The following is a 22,093-nucleotide window of genomic DNA, read 5'->3' on the forward strand; positions in this document are numbered from 1 at the left end:
CCCTGCAGTTCATTTGTAAACGGGGAAGGGAAGCTGTCGTGTGTCCCACTGAGAGGTTTTCGCGAAGCCTGGGTCCTCCTGGGTCAGCCCCTTTCCAACATGGAAGCTGCGTGCAATGGTAACCACAGACAGACAGGTGACCCCTTTTTTCTTTGCGGATCTTCCTCCCTTCCTCAGTGTGTTATTTCATCCCCTCATTTCTAAAACGTGTTTCAGACACAGAGGGAGCGGCTGTGATGGAAGTCGGCCAAGTAAAGATACGGGGCGGGGGAGCAGTGGGCAACTCCAGTTTGACGCTAATGATTTGTGTACAATGCAAGGTCAGAGAATGATATGCGAGGCTTGTGCGCCCACCCACACAAGCACACACAATTTAGTGCTTGATTATATCAGCATATAGCGCTAATACAGCTCACGCAGCCTTGTTCACTTGCCTCTCCAATTAGAAGGAAACGCTGAGGGCAGGGGACCACATGTTAAGCTGCCTTTGTTCCCCATAACACCCACCACCTTATTAGGCACATAATAGGCATTTGACAAATACGTTTTGTTAAAAGAAGCTTGTCTCCGTTAATGAAATGTGTGTTCTTGAAATGTTCTGAATCAAGTGAGTTTTTTGGTAAACAATTCCATTTTAGCGATACTGGGAAAGTTGCGACGGGAATACTAGGATACTAAGCGATCACTATTCCATTTGGATTGTCATACATTTTTAAACTCTTGGGTCTGAACTGGAGAATCTTATTCTGGGGGCGGCGGGTGAGTGCCTATGAATCCCCTGTAATTGTATCCACATTTGTTTGGGGAATGTGTATTTTTCTGGTGATACTGCTGTAGCTTTCATTGTACGTGCTACTTAAAAAAGAAAAAAAAAAAGTTAAAATCCATGAGCCTGGAAGGTACTCAGGAAGTTGGTCTAAGCTTCTAGGGAAATAGTTCAGCAGCTTTGGTACGCAGAAAACACTAATCAGAGCCAACATCTGCTGAGCCTCTGCTCCACGCCAAACATTTGACATTCACCATAGTTAATTTTCCCTGCAAGGTAGGCATTATCATCTCATTTTGCAGATGAAGAAACTGAAGAGACCTGCCCCAGACCCACAGTTATTAACCATCCAATGTGAGGTCTGAATCAGGATCTGTTGGATTCTGAATTAGGAAGCTTTTCATGAAAACTGTCTGTCTCTCTCTGATGCCCTACCTAAAATAATGATAATAAAAAATAAATTAACCTTGGGTAGATTATTATTATCCCCACTTCACAGATGGGAAAACTGAAGTTAAGAAATATATATGAAATTCAAATATACATGATACCTTGAGGAAGACCCCACGGCTGGTAAGCGAAGGGGCCAGTGTTCAAACTAAGGTCCGTCCACTTCCTGGGCCCACTGTTCCTCACTGCCTTTCACAGCCCCCTGTGGGGATGGCCTGGCCTCCCCGTGACTCTTACACAAAAATCATGTATAAGAGTCCCCATGACTCTTATACCAAAAAAATGGTTCCTGGTTTCAATATACCATAATACTGTTTAACCAGAATTTTGGACACTGTTTCTCATACATGATGGTACTTAGGGCTCTTTAGGAAAACGGTGGCTGGGCCCTCAGTGGAGCAGCTGTAATGGTCCCTCTTCAAATTTCAAGGAATACTACCCTCCACATTTATAAGGACCTCAGAGACAGTACTGTTGATACTGGATATAGACGGAAGGTTGGCTATAGGATCATTCAAGATTCATCCGATATTATGAATTCATTCCACTTAGCTACTCAGCTTGATATGAGCAGAGTAGATTAATATGTGAAAGTGCTGTTAGCTCTTTGAGAGAAAATAATATTGAAATTCAGGTTTAACTGGAAGGCAGTTTTACACAGTAGTTAAGCAAAGCCTGGGCCCTGAATTCAAAGAGATCTGAGTTCAAATCTCCACTCTCCCCTTGACTAGCTACATACCCTTAGGAAAAAAAAAATCACTTGACCTTTCTAAGCCTCAGTCTTCTCACATGTAAATGGAGATAATAATATGATTATGACAAGCTTCGTGAAGATTAAAGGAAGACACATAGGTAGGCTGTGTAGAACAATGCTTGAAACATTGTATTCACTAAAAAAAAAAGGTAGTATTTTGGTTTTTTGACTTCAGGTCTAAAGAAATCAGATAAGGAATTTGTAAGATTTCTCCCTCAAAATCAAAACAGGATAAAGGATACAAATAAATTCTCCTTCTCCTTGAGTGACAGCACTGGTATTAAAAAGAAACTCAATCCTGACCAAAAAAAAAAAAGTTCAGAGGAAAAGATTCTAAAATAAGTCTTTTCCTGTGCATAGGTTTATCCAAATTTCCTTCCTAATTATATTTATTACTGTTGACATTTTATTACTTAAAATAATCTTGTGTGATCCAGAGAGAGTCACAGAAATGGGTGGGGCACACCGAACTGTGCTATGGTCTTTCTGTACATGTCACTGTTAGAACTAATTACAGAGTATCTGTGGGTTGGTTCCACATCTGCGGAGTCAACCAACTGTGGATCAAAAATACTTGAAAAGAAATTCCAGAAAGTTCCCCAAAGCAAAAGAATTTGCCACGCAGCAACTATTTACATAGCATTTACATTGTAGTAGGTATTATAAGTAACCCAGAGTTGATTTAAAGTGTAAGAGAGGATGTGGGTAGGTTACATACAGATACTATGCCATTTTATGTAAGGAACTTGAGACATCCTCAGATTTTGGTATCCATGGGGGGTACTGGAAACATTCCCCTTGGATACCAAGGGATGACTGTATTTCAATCCCATGTTGGTGTGGGAAACATGGCAAAGTGAAGACAGATTGAAGAGCCTGATTGATACTTTCCAATTCTTGTTTCTATAGTAATTTAGTATATGTAAGACAAAAGCCTTTAAAAATACAAGTTTTCGGGCTTCCCAGGTGGCGCAGTGGTTGAGAATCCTCCTGCCGATGCAGGGGACACGGGTTCGTGCCCCGGTCCAGGAGGATCCCACATGCCGCGGAGCGGCTGGGCCCGTGAACCATGGCCACTGAGCCTGCGCGTCCGGAGCCTGTGCTCCGCAACGGGAGAGGCCACAACAGTGTGAGGCCCGCGTACCAAAAAAAAAAAAAAAAAAAAAAAAAAGTACATCAAAGCACACGGCTGATGTCTTTCAAAACAAAAGAAAAAACTAGAACATGAACAAGTTATCCTTCTGCTTATATTTCAGCTACTAGTTGTAGCTAATTGTGTATTACATTAATAGGGTGTACAGATTATTCATAAATGCTTGCTTTATTTTGGTTTCAAAAACACATTTTTCATCAGATTGGGTGGAATGTATTTACAATACTAGAAAGTCAACCCCACTGAATGACTTTCTTGTAGCAGTATTTCTCATCAATGTACATGCATTTACTTAATCCAAAAGATAGCTAGTTTTCTCTATTAAAAGGTATACAAAAGAATAACCTTTGAATTTCATCACTGTAACTTGGACAACATGTCACTCTATTGAATATAAATAGGAATCTGTATGCTGTTATTACTTAAATTTTTTTTTTTTTTAAATCCAGCTTTTACTAGAGGATAAACTTCTTAAGGGCAGGAACCGTGCCTTTTACATCCTTTGTGATGTTCACAGTAACGGGAATATAGCTTCGTTCGTGTGCAATTGGTCCTCAGGAAATGTTGCTAGGTGATTCATATTTGAAGGGGAAATGGAAAGAAAAGCCCGAAGGACTTAAAGGATTTGCATGCACACATCTTGCTGTGAATAATACAAATGTGGAGAGAGATGACTAAGTGGACAGCATGGGGCACTGTGGGCTTTGGCCCCTGTAATATGCAATAATAGGAAACTAAAACGTGACTAACGGCAGCACCCAGGTGATAAGATGGAAGATGGAGGAACCGAAGGATGTACTGGAGGAACTCTGAGGTGCCGTGGAACTGCAGCATCAGCACGAAATGGCTTTCAGGGAGAGATACTTCAGTAGGAAACACAGCACAGAGGACGAGGGCAAGGATAGAAGCCATAGGATAGAAAGCCACAGAACAGAAACAATAAATGCCTTCAAGTGAAAAGATGAGGGAAAGAATTCTTAAAGCAGAAGTGAAAAAATCACGTAACTAACAAGGTTGGGTTTGGCGTCAACGAGATACTAGCTCAGATGCTAGGTCTTCTAAAATTGTATTGCCTGCTTTAAATAAAAGCAAAGGCTTCTTCGCACTGGACCTCAGAATTCTACATTAATTCTCTGCCACAAGGCATATTTGATATTAGGACCAGGGCTGCAAAATAAAGAGAAGCAAATTTCTGGCGTGTTGGAGCCTATGATTTCCGGCCTCCCTCCCCTCCCCTCCCCGACTCTGGACACCACGCCCACCCACATACCCACCAGATGAGTCTGCTCACCTTTGCCAGCTCAGTTTTCCCCACCCTAAGCATCTCTGTGCCAATACCACCACTTAAGCACCTTATGAAATGTCAAAAGCCTTTCATGGTAATTATGGTGTCCACAAATATGTCCACAAATTTGTGACACTCCATTCAGAGGGTAGAACTAATTCCCCTCCTCGAGAAGGTGACTGGACTTACTGACCTGCCTCAAAGAAATAGAATAATGAAGAGGCAAAGGTCTGTGACTTCAACGCGATGTCATGCAATGTATGGTGACTTCCTCCTTGCTTTTTCCTGAATCACTCACTCGGGGGAAGCCAGCTGCCATGTTATGAGAACACTCAAGCAGCCCTGCGGAGAGATCCATGTAGTGAGGAACTGAGGTCTCCGGTCAGCTGCCATGGGAGGGAGTCCCCGGGGGGCAGATCCTCCAGCCCTCGTCCAGCCTTCAGATGACTGCGGTCCAGCTGACAATGGGACTGCGACCTTATAAGAGATCTTGAGTCACAGCCACCCAGCTCAGCTGCTCCTGGATTTCCTCAGAACTGCTTGTTCTTTTAAGCTGCTGAATTGCTGGTGTAATGTGTTACATATAGATAGAGAACTAATATAGTAAAATTTCCAATAGAGCTCTTATTTATTTTGGAGTTAAGTTTTAAACTTAAGTTTTACTAAAATGCCTGTTTTACTCTAACCAACTCCCCAGAGAGAGAGAGAAAAAGAGAAAGAAAAAAGCAGTTTTAAAGTAATAATAGTTTTCATTATTTGGGGAATACTTGTTTACCTGCTCCTAATACACAAGAAGGTTAGATGTTCTAAGTGTTCCTTTGAATTAAATCCCATCTCCTTTTACGCTTCTGATTTTGACAAAGACAAATGATTTTTGCCATACAGTAAGATTCTAGAAATAATCAGGCCTCAAATAGTCTAAGAGACTTCTAAAGTAAGGGATGGGGAAGTGGCTAGATTTTCTGTTGAGGAGTTTTTGCTCATTTAACAGAAATGAACAAAAAGTATACATATTCATATTGTATGTTAAAATATGACAAGTAATTTTAATTTCAAACAGAGGTAATTGCAGGAGGAACAATCTTGTCAAAAAAGCCAGGATGAAAGAAAACTCTTTTTATCAGCACTTAAAACTTGCTAATAGTGGGTTTTTAAAAGAGAATATTAATACACTTTTGCCATTTTGTTTGCAGTCCCTGTCCACATAATTTTCACATATATGATAATATGTTTCTCCCAGAATCTTTCCATCTTTGTATGCCCAATATCTAGATATTTCAGGTATATAATCAATGCCTACTGAATGAATGAATGAAGTTAGCTTAGAGGAAAACTGAAACACAGTTATACTCTCCTAGAGGATTAAAAAGGTATGAAAAGCTTATGATATGATTAATGTTTTACATTAAAGAAAATGCATATAGTACATATTATGGGTCTGATACTATTCTAAATGCTATACATAAATTAAGACATAGAATCGGCATAACAATCCTATTATTATAGTCCCCATTTTCTAGATGGAAAAACTAAAGCTCAGAGAGAGCTTATGTAATCTGCCCAAGATCCTACAGGTAACGAAGAGGTGAGCAGGATGTGAATATCCCTCCTAGCTCCAGAGTCCACTCTCTTTTTCTTTTTTTTTTAACATCTTTATTGGAGTATAATTGCTTTACGATGGTGTGTTAGTTTCTGCTTTATAAAAAAGTGAATCAGTTATACATAAACATATGTCCCCATATCTCTTCCCTCTTGCGTCTCCTCTTGACCTGCCAGGGCAGCGCCCTAACTGATCTCACGTGAGCTCACACCTGGCCGGTTCTCAAGTCCAGAGAAGGTGCAGGTGGCCGGCGAGAGAACTGTACCTGCTTTGTGGCGTTCGGGGGAATTGTGGTTATTCACGAGTTTCTCTCACTAGACCACCAATTTAACACTCTGTCAACTGTCCAATTATTCACGTTTGCGTGGAGCTAAGTGGGTTCTTCTCCAGCTGCACACCTTTTTTTCTCAACATAATTAATGAAGCTCATCAAAACCCTAGAAAACAAGCCCAGAGCACCAGCCACTCTCATTGACATGTTAATAGGAGGTCAGGCGCTCCTGACCCACCGCAGGATGTTTATATGGCCCCAAGGCTGCTGCTCGCAAATGTTATATGTTGACAATAGGGTTTGAATGAATAAGGGAAGCCCCGGGTAACAAACGAAGGCCGTGGGCCACGCAGAGCAGGTGAATTCGAATGACAAGGACACAGAGCCTGCTGTGTGTGGCTCTCAGGATGTCGGGAGGGCAATGGGAGGCACCAGTCTATTCTGTCCAGTCTACGCTGTCCAGTTTAGGGTCACAGAGCTGTTAAGAGTTGACATAAAGAATCAGCGGCTCTGAAACAGCCAAAACATTTTCATCCTGCTTCACCTCTGGTCCTGCCGATCGCCTTTCTGATCACACAGCAGACTTTTGCTATTGTTGTTTCAGACCTGCCCTGTCCAACACCTGGCCACTAGCCACGTGTGGCTATTGAACACCCAAAACGTGGCCTCTGCAAACTGAGTTGTGCTGTAAGTGTAAAAGACACACCCGATGTCAAAGACTTGGTATGAAGAAAACAATGTCAAGTATCTCATTAACAATTTTTATATTCTTCGACATCATATTTTCATATATTGGGCTAAATAAAAATAGATTAAGGGGATTCCCTGGCGGTCCAGTGGTTAGAGCTCCCCGCTTCCACTGTAGGGGGCACGGGTTCCATCCCTGGTTGAGGAACGAAGATCCCATATGCTGTGTGGCACCGACAAAAAATAAAAATAAAAGCCTGGCTTAAATAGTCAATTCATTTGCTTTTTTAAAAATACACATATATATATATATATATAAAAAAATTAATTTTATCCGTTTCTTTGGGCCTTTTGTGACGTGGCCAATAGAAATTTTTAAATTCCATGGTTTGTATTTGTGGTTTGTACGGTATTTCTATTGGCAGTTCCGCTCTCGAGTTTGGTACACCTACACCCGTCACAGCTCTGAGAGGCCAAATGATTTTCTCGGGGCTTTTCTGCCACAGCAAGGAAAATCTTAGTAAGAAGTGATATTGAAACTAGCATTGTCTGTCCTGAAGGCTGCTCAACAGTCAGATGTGAACCACCCTGCATTCCAGGGCCTTTGGTCACCCTTCAACCTGATGGTTTCACATTCCAGGCCCCTCGGGGACAGCACAGCATGGTACCTCGTGGCACACGGTACTTGGATTCTTACTGCACGGACCTGAGAAGCTGACACTCTGCTCTGCGCTTTAGCGGCTTTTAGGGAATGAGCAGGTGTACCAGAGCCCCAGCCTGTGGTTGTGCAATTCATGAATAGCACAACAGTGTCCAGTGGAGGGTGCAAGGGGGCTGCAGCTTCAGTCCATCTTCTCAGAGGGGGTGACCATTTCCCGATTCTCACCCAGGCACTAGAAACACTAGCAGTGGCCTCAGGTGCACTGCTGTCTCCACCCACAGATGACCTTTTTCCTTGTACCACTGTCTCCCTTCAGCTTGGCACTGCAAGCATTGGTGGCCTAGCAAGCTCATTAAAGTCCTTTGTATGAACTGGCTGGAGCCCAGTGCAGAAAAGAAGCCCAAACACACTTTCAAATGTGTCGGATGCAAAAGCAATTAGGGAATGCAGGTATGTTGATAAAACGTCTTCTAGGAAATCATAATATTAATACATGAGAGTTATCAGTTTGGATACTATATGGAGTCAATACTTACTCTTTAGTAAATGAAAATGTATAGATAAGCTGCATAAGCTCATGAATCATATTAACTAATCATGACAATGTATTAGAAATGTAACTAACTCAGGAAAGGTATTTTGATTCTTTACGCACTGGGTCAGAGGCAAACCATTTGGTATCATAAAACAGATGAATTCCATAGAAACTTGCTCAGAAACCAAGATATAATAGACTATTGTTGTATAGGAAAACAGCATTTTGTTTTTCAAAGAAAAGTCCAGAGTTGCCATGAGTAGTTAATGAGTGATGACGTACTATGTTTGAAAGCTTGGAATCCTGCGCCTCTGATATTCTCGCATGATTGGCTATCTTTAGACAGGACTTTCGAGTAATAGGTAAGATGTGACCAAGTAAATCCTTATGATAGAAATATTAAGCAAAAGGAACATATAATAGTCTATTACTACTCTAATGAAAACAACTATTTTCATAATAATAGGAATTTATTGAAAACTAAACCCTTGTAAAAACAAAAAGCCCAACTACAAAACACAGGAGAAGCTATTTGTGGCTCAATTTAACACAAACTTTTAAAAAAGTGCTACGTGCTAGCTTCACCCTGTTGCAGAGCATGGAACCTGTACCTTGGCCAATGAGAGAAACAAATCAGCAGAATAAGATAAATAATAACAACTGTTTGAGTTGCTTTTAAATACAAATAAGTTTTGATATTTCGATGTATATATGACACACTTATCATCTTTCAGAAACTATTATACTACCCTAAAATTTAACCTTATGGTCATAAATATTTGATTCATTTCCCTTTCATCTCATCATATATTCAATCACCAGGTTCTGTTATTCCTTTCCTCTAAATGCTGCTGTGTCTGTTTCTCCTTCAAATTTAAATGCCACATCCGGATCGAGATTCTTACTCTCTCCTACTTCAAATAGTAGGTCCACTAGCTGTTCACCCATGCCTTTCGCTTCACTATTCTCCAAGGGTAACCTTCCCTCCAGACTGGCCAGAATCTGTATCATCTCTTAAGGAACAACCCCTTGCCTGCGCCAGAATGTCTTTCCACCACCTTCCACGCATCCAACTCCTACTTATTCTTGGTCTGCCTCAAGGCTTACTTCCCCCTTGGAGGCTTCTCCTTTCCAGTCCCGGCAGTCCTGACCCTCGCCTCTCTCTGCCCATGAGCCTTAACGTAGAATTTAGTAAGATGGCACTTAACCACTTGTTGCCTTGTATTTACTTGTTTCATAAGCCTTCTCATCTCCCCAACGAGACTGCCAGACACTGTAGATGATATATATATATTTTTTTTCACAGCCATGGCCGCTGAGCCTGCGCGTCCGGAGCCTGTGCTCCGCAACGGGAGAGGCCACAACAGTGAGAGGCCCATGTACCGCAAAAAAAAAAAAAAAAAAAATCACTCTATCCTAAAAAAGAAAAAGAAATCCAGGAAGCGCAGAGTACCCTAACTTTTCCATCTTACTTCAAACGATACAAGTCGGAGACCTTGCAGAATTTATAGTTCCACGGACAATTTAAGCACATGCAAATACTGAGCAGTGAAATAAACATAGGTTGCTTTAACTGTAGTTCCAGTTATCTTATGTACTATTTCTCCAATAGAAAATGGTGATGGATTGCTTATTAACATCCACCTTCCCAAGCCTCGTCGTAGATCTACTGATAGTGCATCTTTGGCAGTGGAATCTGATCCCCTGTATCTTGAACGATTTCTCCAGGTGATTCTTAGGCCCACAAAAGTTTCAGAACCACTGTCTGACGGGTTGTAAGCTCCCTCAGTAAATAAGAATATTCTCATCCCACAAAACGTTTAAAGAGTATTCTCATAAGGGGCTAATTAAAACCTCTTTCTTCCACAGTACTATTATAAAATGAATTCCTTTCCTAAAACTTTTCTTTTTCTGCTGTTTACTCCTAGCCTCATATTTCTAAGACTCTGACAGAATATCAATCAGGATTTTCAAAATATGCCAGTATGTGGATGGAAATGACCTATTATGCCCATGAATTGGAACATTTCATTTATTATCTGGAATTTGGTAGTGCTTCTGCCCACGGGTTGCCCCTCAGCTGGGAGGCCCTGGATTAAGTCAGTGATGAGGGTTCTGTCAATATTTTACCTTGCATCTGAGTTGCCAGATGCTATTGGCTTAGTCAGGGTCATGGAACTTAAATTGTTTCTATAGTCCTTGAAGTAATTCAATATTTTCAAGATTCTAAAAACTACTCAATGGTTATAACCACCAGATCTTATTCTAAAATAGCATGATGGTCATGTTGACACTGCTGTCTTTCTGAACACATGTATTTGACATGTACATTTTATGTCAAGAGAGCACTTTAGCATTCATGAAATCAGCTCTATTAAAGCCCAAAATGTTAGAAGCAATCATGTGAAATATGCTGTAACATATAAATTTCAATATTGGACAGTATTCGATATTCAGATAGAAAGGTGTTGAAAGTCGCCAAGGAAGCCTCTGGTAGACTGAACATCCACATTTGTCTTGGATTTTCCAACTCCCTGGTATAGTGACAATGAAGTAATAAAAATGACATAAGCATCCAAAAACAAAGAGGGTGGGGGATGGAAATAGCCATCCAGGGTGTCAACAAAATTCTGGAAGATGAAAATCAGATGTCTGAGTGGTGAACGACTGAGCTGTTTAGGGAAAGCTAAATCTAATCCGGCAGTGGGGGAAGCCAGAAATAAAGCAAGATGGGTCAAGTTAAAGGATGTTGTAAAATCTCAGGAGTCAGAAGCACCTCTGAATGCCAGGGTGGGAGGTGGGAGGTGTGGGGTGCACACAAAAGGAAAATTGGCTAAAGTTCTGTTTCATGAAGAGGTGGACCAGATACACAACCCCAGACTGGAAGGAGTCGGGAGAGGTGAAGCCACAAAGCTCTGGAATCCTGCATCCCAGCCCTGGCTGAGGGTGGGCTGAGGAGCCATACAAAACAGGGAAATTAAGTGAAAGTCTACAAAGTATTTACTGAGATACCCCTCACCATCACCGCCACCTGCCGATTCCCTTCCTCTGCTCAGCTCCTGAAAGCCGGCCTCTAGATTTACAACTCTCTGTAACGAGGTTGAGGGAGTCTTTTCTGACTGGCCCTGGGGGGGGAAATCTGTAGACGCTAGCCCAGTGAAGTGGCTGGGTTCTAGCTCAATCCCCCTACAGTGAGGCTCCGCATTTGACAAGCCCTATCTAAGCGCACAGAGCAACTAGTTAGCTTTACCGTGCCTCACCCTTTAAATAAACAAACGTGTGAGAAAAGCTTTCAGTGTGAAAGAAAGAAAAATAAAATGAGCATACGGAAAAATGGTGCTTAGGAGAAACAGAGACAAAGCAGGGAGTACAAGAAAACTTAGTTTTAAAATGATAATTAATAGCTTTAGATCGAAAAAGGGTAAATCAGAGAACAAGGAAGAACTTATGGAAATTAAAAATGTGATAAATAAAATAAAATGTTTAATTTTAGAGTTGGAGCATAAAGTTAAGAAGATCTCACGGAATGTAGAACGGAAGGACCGAGATATGGAAAATTGAAAAGATACGAAAATTAGAGAACAATCCAGGAGGTCTGATACATGATGAATAAAAGTTCCAGAAAGTTAAAAAAAAGAGAAAAGGGAAGGGAGAAATGATCAAAAAATAATACAAGAACTTATCTTAAGGACACAGTTCCAAATTAAAAAAAAAAAAAGTCATAGTACCAGACATAGTGAATGGAAAAGGGCTATATTAAAGCATATCATCAAGAAATTTTAGGGATAAAAGAAGATGTGAAAAGCTCTCAGAGGGAAAAAACAGGTTACACACGTAGAGTAGGAGATCCAAATGTCACTGGACTTAGCAGTATGAAAGCCACAGGATGGTGAAGAAATGCCTTTACAATTTGGACGGAATATGTTTTCTTGACTATAATTCTACACCTGGCAAACTATGAGTCAAATGTTAGGATAAAGACATTTTCAAAAATCATTTTCATAAAAACAGTCTCCTGTGCACCATTTCTTAAGAAGCTCTGAGGATGTGCTCCACCAATTTAAGGGACTAAGCTGAGAAAGAAGAGGAGAAGGGATCAAGAAAAACAGATAATGCAACACAGAAGGGGGTGAAATATTCCAAGAATGATGGTGAAGGGCAGTTGTATGACTTCAGTTAAGCGGCAGACCAAGAAAATGTAGGACAGAAGAATATTGGCACAAAAGCATATAAGCCTTCAGGAGAGACACCGAAGGAAAGAAAGAGAGTGAGAGAGAGAGAGAGAGAGAGAGAAGGAGAAAGAGAGAGGGAAGTAGGAGGTGGGAGGAGAGGGAGGGAAGGAGAGAAAGAGGGAGAGAGAGAAAAAAAGAAAATAATAAAAAATAGAATATTTGATGTACTTGATCATAGTGAAAGTTGTAAACGGTCAGAAGGGTTGAGGATAGACTGAAAGTAGGTACAGAGATAACATCAATTAAAAAAAGAGGCAGTTAGGGCTTCCCTGGTGGCGCAGTGGTTGAGAGTCTGCCTGCTGAGGCATGGGGACATGGGTTCATGCCCCGGTCCGGGAAGATCCCACATGCCGCGGAGCGGCTGGGCCCGTGAGTCATGGCCACTGGGCCTGCACGTCTGGAGCCTGTGCTCCGCAATGGGAGAGGCCACAACAGTGAGAGGCCCGCGTAATGCAAAAAAAAAAAAAAAAAAAAAGAGGCAGTTATAAATTCCAGGGAAAACAGAAGGTTATACAAGAAAGGAAATATAACCATAGTATACTACGTAGCTAAACTGTGAGGCACTACGCAAAAGTCAGCCATGTAAATATGCAATAACTTCAAAATCATAATTTGTGATATATTGAGTTCTACTGAGAGTATGCGAAGAGAAAAAGAGAGGCGGTGTGTGGAGGGGGGTGTTTGTGAGGAGGCAGTGTGAGTTAAATCCTCGTCTTTTATAGAATCGAACAATTGAAATATTGAGGAACAGCAGTTTATGGAGATAAATAAGAGAAAACAACTTCATGAACTGAAGCAACTGCCTTTGGGAAGCAGAAATTAGAATGGAGGGGAGGAAGCGGGGGGCTGCTGCTTCCCCTGATAAGCCTTATAGTACTATTTGATTTTCTGAACTAGGTCGTGTATTATTTGGATCAAACAAACAATACAGAATTTACAAAAACTAAACAAAGAGGCAGCAAGTTTAAGAAAAATGTATCTTCAAAGAGATTTCCATGATGTCTGTGAATGTTGGAGCTCTGGTCCTTCCGCGGAGATTTTTACGGCTCCAAAGCTTATGATAATATACCTCACAGGAGACCCAACAGATTTTGGTAAAATAAAATTGAAAGGGGAAAACATTCTGTAAAATATAAGCATATAGGGACTCATTATGATAGACCCAGCCACACACAGAAAACACACATATGAAGAATAAAGTAGCAAAGTGTCCATGATTTATCTAGTCCTATCATTGCAACTAGTAAAAATTAACATCACATTTTGGAAATCATTCACTTTCCACTCTTCCCCGTAGGAATTATTCTTGGGCTCTGGGTATCCCTGTACCCTTCCTTGACCAGAAAGTAGTTATTTGCTTTTGCTTTACTTCTTTCATAGTTGCTCCATTGTTTTTTCACTTGTGGGACACAGAGACAGAGTTTGCCATCCCAGCAATCTCATTGTTGTTCCACTGGTTCAAGATAACCACCTACTATCAAAGGATTGTTTTTAGACTTGCCTTTCCAGTTCTTCTATTTGATCTCAATGGCAGCTCTGTGTTATCTGTGCTAACGCTCTCCCCATTGGAGCTGATAATCAACTGTGAGCATATTTTTGGTCCAAACTTTGATCATTGCCGTCAAATGAAACATCCTTATGTTTAAGACACGGCGTTCTGTACTATACAAAAATTAGTAAAAACAGAGAGAGAGAGAGAGAGAGAGAGAGAGACAGACAGAGGGAGAGAGGTCCTGTCTTTGAGAAACAAGATCAGGAAAAGATAATAGACACAAACCAAAGTAAGTTCTGGTTATTTCACCACAGAAACACATATTTTAAAAATTAGAGAGCAATTCATAAGGTCCAATACATGATGAAGAGAAGTTCTAGAAAGTGGAAAACAAGAAAAGGGAAGGGAGAAATGATCAAAGAAATAATAACAAGAGCATAACTCAGAGAAGAGTTGAAAGCTTATAATGGTGGAAATTTTATTAATATTTTCATTGTCACTATTTTAGCTGATTTTCATATGAATTAAGAGAAGATTGTAAGGAACGACAGGCGATGTGGAGAGAGAAAGGAAAAGAGAGTGAAGTGTGGGGAGAAGGGGTTTGAACTATCTCCTAGAGCAGGGATTCACAACTCATATATGTAAATGAATAGAAAGTAATGATGTCACCTCCATCCTACTGGCAAATTGGATAACTAAGGATTTTTTGAAAAAAAATCAGTAGAATGTAAACATTTAAAATATAGGGTATTTTCCTTCCTTAAAAACATTTTTTTCCTAGTGGTAGAATTAAACATACATGTATGATGAAACATTAAAAAACTAAGTGAAGTATAAAGAGGATTGCTCAAAAAGATACATGTACCACAATGTTCACTGCAGCACTATTTACAATAGCCAGGACACGGAAGCAACCTAAATGTCCATCAACAGATGAATGGATAAATAATATGTGGCACATATATACAGTGGAATACTACTCAGCCATAAAAAGGAACGAAACTGGGTTATTTGTAATGAGGTGGATGGACCTAGAGTCTGTCATACAGAGTGAAGTGAGTCAGAGAAAAACAAATAGCGTATGCTAAAGCATATATATAGAATCTAAAAAACCAGCACTGATGAACCTAGTGGCAGGACAGGAATAAAGATGCAGACATAGAGAAGGGACTTGGGGACACAGAGCAGGGAAAGAGAAGCTGGGACGAAGTGAGAGAGTAGCACTGACAGATATACACCACCAAATGTAAAATAGGTAGCTAGTGGGAAGCAGCTGCATAGCACAGGGAGATCAGCTGGGCACTTTGCGACCACCCTGAGGGGTGGGATAGGGAGGGTGGGAGGGAGGCTCAAGAGGGAGGGGATATGGGAATATACGTATACATATAGCTGATTCACTTTGTTGTACAGCAGAAACTAACACAACATTGTAAATTAATTATACTCCAATAAAGATGAAAAGAAAAACACAATAAATACTCAAATAAATGAAAGAAAAGTATAAAAAGGAAAACAATAATCGCTCATAATTTTACCATTCTTAATACCATTAATACCATTAATACTTCTCTCTTAACACTTAATACCAGAAATACCATTCTTAATATTTTAGCTATTCAGTATTTTTCTATACCTATTAAAAAACATAATTTGGATTGTGACATACAAGCTGTTATTTGATCTGCTCTTTTCACTCATACTTTGTGCATTTCCATGTGATTAATCATTCATTAATAGCATGATTTTCATGTACATTATTCATTTTTCCAAAATGCTTATTTTGGTCCTAATTTTCACAATCATAAGTAAAACCATGAGCATAACCTTTGTACATAAATCTTTGTTCAATTCTCTAATTATAAGGAATAATATTTAAATTCTGAGAAGTGGAACTATCAGATAAAACATATTCAAAATTTTGAAATAAGTTGTTGTTTTTTTTTTTCTCTATTTTTGGCTCCCTCTTTCTCAAAACCTCCAAGAACAGAGTGAATTTCTATCTGTTCCCGAGAGAAATGGCTTTTGCTGCAAATGTCCCAAATAAGTAAACATCTGTATAAGAAAATTATCTTGAAATAAATGTTCTAGTGTTATTGGCTTCAGTGCTCAAGTTACTCATTAAAACTAAGTGTTCATCATGGTCCTTGTGGCCAAGAAAGAGTAAAGTGAATTTTCACTAGCAACAGCAGAAAACAAATTTGAACTATACCTATGTATAATTATACTTTATATCTTGCCTGTAATTCACGCTTGTATTTGTGCAATGTACTCCCCTAGAGTGTAATTAACTATTCCAAGAGCTGTGTCAATACTTCTCCACAATCAGATAAAAGCATGAAATAAATGGTATATTTGCAAAAAGATAGTCACATGTTTATATATGTATGTCAAAGCCTGTTTCAAACAGTGGTGAGTTAATATTTCATTAAAAAGCATGCTTTGCTTGATGGTCCTTTATGAGGTTAAGAAATGATTATTCTAATAAGGAAGATTCTGTCCATCCTGAAAGCACCTCGTGAGATGGAAGGAGGAAAGGAGGAGCTCACGGGTTTAATCTAGAAAACCATCACTTTTGTTTCTTCATCACTTGACTGAGCCCTTTCTCAACATGACCTCTGCAGCTCAAGGCTTTGGTTACTCATAGCCAGGCAAGCATAAGGACCTGAAACAAGCACCTTCAAAATTCATGTTCCAGCAAAGACAGGAGCTTCGTCCCAAGCTGGCAAATTTCAAAAGACATTTAAGTGAGGGTGGGGAGTGAGGCTGGCTTACGTTGCACCCACATGTCTGCAGAGTTGGAACCACTGGTCTGGTTTGGAGGAAGGACTCTACCGTAGCTGGTGTGAAAAACAGCAGACGTAGAAGCACGAGATGCCTTAAGATTAAGAGCAGACCATTCTGACAGCCTGCCATCTCATAAACCTCTGGGCTACAACAAACATCCTTGTGTATTGCCTATATTCTTGCCTGCTTCAGAACTTAATATTGAAATGTGTAAAATGCTGCCTTTTTCCAATGGTATATAGGGTTTCAATGAAGCCAAGATAAGACATACAAGTTCCCATTTCAATGATGTTTTTCTACCAGCGACTGATTGCCGTTGATGTCAACCAAGCTATAGTTTTATTTCTCCAGGCAGAATTTCTCTAGAGCTGGTCAGCATGTGCAGACAAGAAACCACTATGAGGTTCTGGGGTTGGAAGGGCTGTGAAGGACAAGCATCAAGCCACAGAGCTCAGGCCTGTCTCTGCAGGCCAGCACCGCCTCCAGCCCTGCAGCCTCCCTCAGGCTTGGGGAGGTGGGGTGGGGGGCTGGGGGAGGGCGCACACAGGGAGACGCAGATGCAAACAGTGCCTGGTGATGCAAGATCTGCCTGCCTTTCTTCCCAGCGCTCCCAGTGCATCCCCCTGTGGGTGCATATCCAAGCACTAGTCTGGACCCGTTTGCACAAGGGCCCCTAAAGCAAAGACTTTCCTGCAAAGTCTCCAACTGCAATGCAAATGTGGGCGTCCAGGGAGGACTGAGGCCCAGAATTGTGCCTACACAACTGACAGCAGGTGGCAATAAAATGATGGCTCATGAATTCACCCATGTCGGGGTAAGATCAGTAGAACCGCGGATCTCCCTTCGCGCCCTGCCAGGTAGATGACGTGCTAAATTAAAGGAGGGTTGGCCGCTTGCTACACTGGTCAGGGTGAGGAGAGCCAATGCTTGTCAATGAGAGTCCACTCCCCAATGGCTGCCACTCATTTTTACCATGGATCCCTGAGAGCTCTACACCCCGATACCAGGATGTCATGAAGAAAGTGGGAAAGAGGAGACCTAATAGAGCACTAAGAGACGGTCATCATCAAATCCTCCCGAATCAGAGCTGAACGAATTACAGAGGTTTTACTAAACTCTCAAGTCACGAGGTTGAAACAGCTTCTAATGGTGCTAGTACATCAACAAATGTTAAAACGTTACACGGTCCTACAAAAATCTATCCTCCACTTCCCTTTGCAAACACAGAAAACTCTCCCACCTTTGAACGTCAAGAATCCAAATTTCCATGATTCATAATTCAGTGAGACAGGCCAAGGTCATTCAGAACCTTCTCAGACGGTTGTAGAGATCCCTAAACGCTCTGGCCTTCCCGCCATCCCCAGTCCTGGACCGCATGACCCGGGAGAGAAGCTACAGGAGGAGAACCACGTTCTGTCATGGGACCTCGACAGCCTGCTTTCTTCCTAGTGAGCACGTTATGTCATTTTCGCTTTCTTATCTGCTCTCCAGAATAAAAGAAGTTCGATTCCCAGGCATTCAAATACAGGCAAGCATCCTGTGCCGCCTTTCCCCATCTCTTAGGAAAAAGAGGAAAAAACCGCTCAAACAAACGTGCTAACTACATGAGGCGATGTAGGAAGGATTTCCACAGGCGATTAACCCCCTACCACTGAAGCACGGGGAGCATCGCACGTCGACAGTCTGCAACGCACGCCGAGAGCACCTCCAAGCGCGTCCCACTTTCACACTTACCTGACCGTGGGATGGAAGCGCCGGGTAAGCCATGGGCTGATTCATCACTCCCTTCTGCTTGATGAGAAGCATGCGTTTCTGGTCCTCACTCAGGTGTGCCCTGGGGGCCTGGAGCTGCGGCTGCGGCTGCGGGGGCTGCTGCTGGATGTAGGGCATCAGAGGGTTTTTGCCGGGGTTGGCCATCGGGGGCGTCATCCTCTGACTCAAGTCTGCATTAAAATGCGTCAGAGGCTTAGTGTTGCCGTAAGTAAGAATACTGTGCTGTTTGTTTGAGGAGTTTGTACCCAGGTTATTTGGCTGTTGATTGATCATATTCATGTGATTCTGAGGGAGGTAGTTATTCATGGTCGTCTTCTGCAGGTTGTTGGCCATCGGAGGCACTATAGGATTTTGGTTGTTAAAGGCTTGGGGGTACATCATTGGGCTATTTGGTTTTTCCGCAGTGAAAGCTGCCCCGTAGGGACTGGATGGAGGCCCTAAAGGAGACCAACTTGCAGTCTGATTTGCGTGTTGCTGCTGCTTCTGCTGCATGAGTTTGGCCCTTTGCTGTTGCTGGGCCGCCATCTGCTTGAGCTGCTCAGCCGGAGACAGCTCAGAGCCGGGCACAGCCCCAGGCCCCGACCCTGAACCAGCCACTGGCACGGTGGCCGGATTAAGGAGATAACCATTCCCAGGCCGAGGGGGAGCCTGGCCTGGAGTGTGGGCTTGGTTTGGAGTTTGAGGGGACTGGACAGCACAGTTTGCTGGGGAGCCGGCAGGGTTGGGGGCCGCGGGAGTGCTGGCCACGGAAGGTAAACTGGTGGCCGTGGAGACAGTAGAAAAGGGAGGGCCAGAAGAAGAAGGCCGGGCCTGGGGAGAGCCCATGGAGACGTGTGCAAAAGGAGAGTGAGATGATGGGTCACTCTTCGCGCTGGAGCTCTCCTGGGAGACGGGGGTCTCTGTGGCCGGCTGCGAGAACTCTGGTTCCTTCTTCTCTTCAAAGTCTTCGTTGAACAGGTCCTGTATGTCATCTTCAGGAACTGTGTTGGCCAGTTCATCTATTAATTCTTGCCACTCCTGATCATTCAGGTTAATGTCTGAGAACAGCTTGTTCTGATTCGAAAGAGACGTTTCTGATGTGTCTATGCAAGTAGGGTCATCTAGAGGTTCTTGTTTGAGGTCCTTGCTCTGCAAGATGGTGAAGCTGTCCTCCAGGTCACTGCAACCATTCACAGGAATTTTAAGTTCTGGGAGTCTCCCATTCTTACTCAGATCTTCCAGAAGCCCAGGAGTGTGAGTCCCACTGTTCTGCAAGGGCAAAGAAGGCTTCAGGTCAAGTTGGTGAAGAGGAGAAGCCGAAGACAGTGGCATATTGTTGGGCAAATTGTTGATGGCTTCCATCCCTGTAGGAATGTCCTTTCGTATTCGCTTGCTAGTTGGAGAAAAACTCCCGTCACAAGCACCATTCTGCTGGTCTCCATTAAGGGGTGATCGGGCTCCTTCCAACTTCCTTTTCACAGTCTCTTGGAGCTGGAAAAGAAACAGGAAAGAGAATGACTAAATCTCCAAGTCATGGTTTACTTACTCATTAAGCATGGTGGTATGCATTGCGACGAACTCATTTTTAAATGGTTTAGAACACATCAGAAAGATGTTATACTTCTAATTTCAAAATTGGCCAGGCTTCAATTCAAATTCTACGGGAAAAGGTTTTGCCCAAAAGCAGCGCTCACACGGCTAAGAGACAGAAAGCAAACTGAAGACTGGAGGGTGGAACAAAAGGAAAGAAAGAGTTAAGGCAATAACTCTCCTATTGGGAAGCATCGTCATATTATTATTTTCCAAATGAATGCTACGTGTGAGACTTGGACCAAAATGTGTCATGCTCTAGAAAGGTGCTAAAACCTATCTTAAGTTCTTGTCGCATCTGACTTGAGAACGTTAAGGAATTAAATCAACAATACTTTAAAGAACACTGAAAATCCTCTAAGATTACGGAATTTAACACATTTACTGAATAACACAGAAATGAAGATTAATGGTTAACATAACCAGAAACTTCGTTTTGGTTCTTATTTTACTTGACCTCCCAGCACTTTGTGACACAGTAGCCTGCTCTGTTCTAAAAGTGTGCTTCCATGGGTTTCCACGATACCACACTTTTCTGGATTTCCTTCGTTCTTTCCATCTGTGCTTTCTCAGTCTCTTATGTATTCTTCTTTCGCTCTCCTAAGTGCTGGGATTCTTCATTGTTTGGTCTTAAGCTTCCTTCTGCTTCCAAGGCACAGTACATGTTGTTTTCTTTTCTTGGAACATACTTCTCCCCTTCCCCTGGTAACAGCCACTCATCTTCCAGGTTGTAGCTTAGATTTCACTTCCTCTAGGAAATCTTCTCTCACATCCCTTCACCCCAACTACAATAGGTACCTCCTTTGACCCACCTGCACTGGGTTGGAAATCCTGGAATACGTTTTTCCAAGCAACCTCTACTTCCCCATCATAGCTTCTACCATACTTTGGGGCAATTGCTTAAGTGTCTGTTTAGTGAGCTCCAAGAAGAAGGACTACGGCTGACTTGCTTACTGTGTATCTGTGGGGCTGCAGGTAGTGTTCAGTTCAAGTTCATAGCAGTGGTTAATAGTGGCAAAAATGAATGATTCTATTGTTTAATTCACAGGGGCTGAAGGAGGTGAGCTTGGATCAGAGCAGGAGGCAACTCCATTGACATTAAAGAATGCTTGACTTTGAGCTTCTACATTCCTGGTAATGGAATCTCTCACCCCGGAGAGTGCTGTGTCCATTTAACTGGACTCCTTTGAAAAGCCCGGGGGAAACGCTTGGTGGATGACGACAAAGGGAAGGCAAACTGGGTTAGACAGAGGTTTCAGTAACTTTGCAGAGCTGAAGGTACAAGGCAGAGTGACCTGGGGAAGGAGGGAAGAGGCAGAAGAGCCCCCCTTGGGCACTCTCCTATCCTTGCCAGAGGGGTTGCGTATCACAGGAGCAAGGGGGGAGAGGGGCAGGCTCCCCTCTGACGCTGCACTCACACATGGAACTGGGAAGGCTCCCCAGGCGCCACCTGTAGAATAAAACCCTTCCGGAGACAATCTGGGGGATTCTAAGAAGTGCTACTGTATTGCCTTTCTCTCATAAGTAGAGAATTCCATTTTAAAAGGAAACAAAAGAGGTTCTTAAGTAAAAATCCAGTGGAACCCTTGCTCCTAAACTTTCTATTTTTAATCACCAAACATTCTGTAGTTGCTTGGTAGGTGTTCCTGAATTTCCGAAAACAAGGCCCCAACTGGGACACACTGGGATTTGACTTCAAACAAGATCTGGCTCAATCCATCATCTTAGGTAGAACCTGCTAGAAAATTACGTTATTTATTATTATTATTATTTTTGAAAATTACGTTATTTATTGAACAAACCAGGAAACCGTGGTTCTGATCGTAGATATGGCAGATACTTGAATGTAGCTCCAACACACAGTGGCAAGTTCAGATAAGACAGCTTCAGGGTCTAAAGGAAGTAAAGCTCGGGGCCCTCGGCACCTCCTGCAGGGATATTAACCTTAAAAAAACAGGCACTTGTCTTAAAAATGAACCTGACTTTATTTTTAAAACTACAGGTCCACGATTCTGTTCTAGGCCATGAAATGGACGGGGCAGGATGGAGAAATAAAGGCAAATGCTCTGTTTGTTCCGCTG

At 42.1% G+C, this 22,093-nt stretch overlaps 1 protein-coding gene across 1 annotated transcript in view; it reads right to left on the reverse strand.

Annotated features, from left to right (window-relative positions):
* The window catches only part of MAML3 (mastermind like transcriptional coactivator 3), a 432,660-nt gene that overhangs the window by 162,145 nt on the left and 248,422 nt on the right, over positions 1-22,093 (reverse strand). The window contains exon 2 of the mRNA XM_060147673.1: positions 18,405-19,913. Coding sequence (XP_060003656.1) covers positions 18,405-19,913 — 1,509 coding nt within the window. The remainder of the gene's footprint in view (positions 1-18,404; positions 19,914-22,093) is intronic.

The sequence above is a fragment of the Lagenorhynchus albirostris genome, chromosome 4 (genome assembly GCF_949774975.1).
Source record: "Lagenorhynchus albirostris chromosome 4, mLagAlb1.1, whole genome shotgun sequence".
NCBI lineage: Eukaryota > Metazoa > Chordata > Mammalia > Artiodactyla > Delphinidae > Lagenorhynchus > Lagenorhynchus albirostris.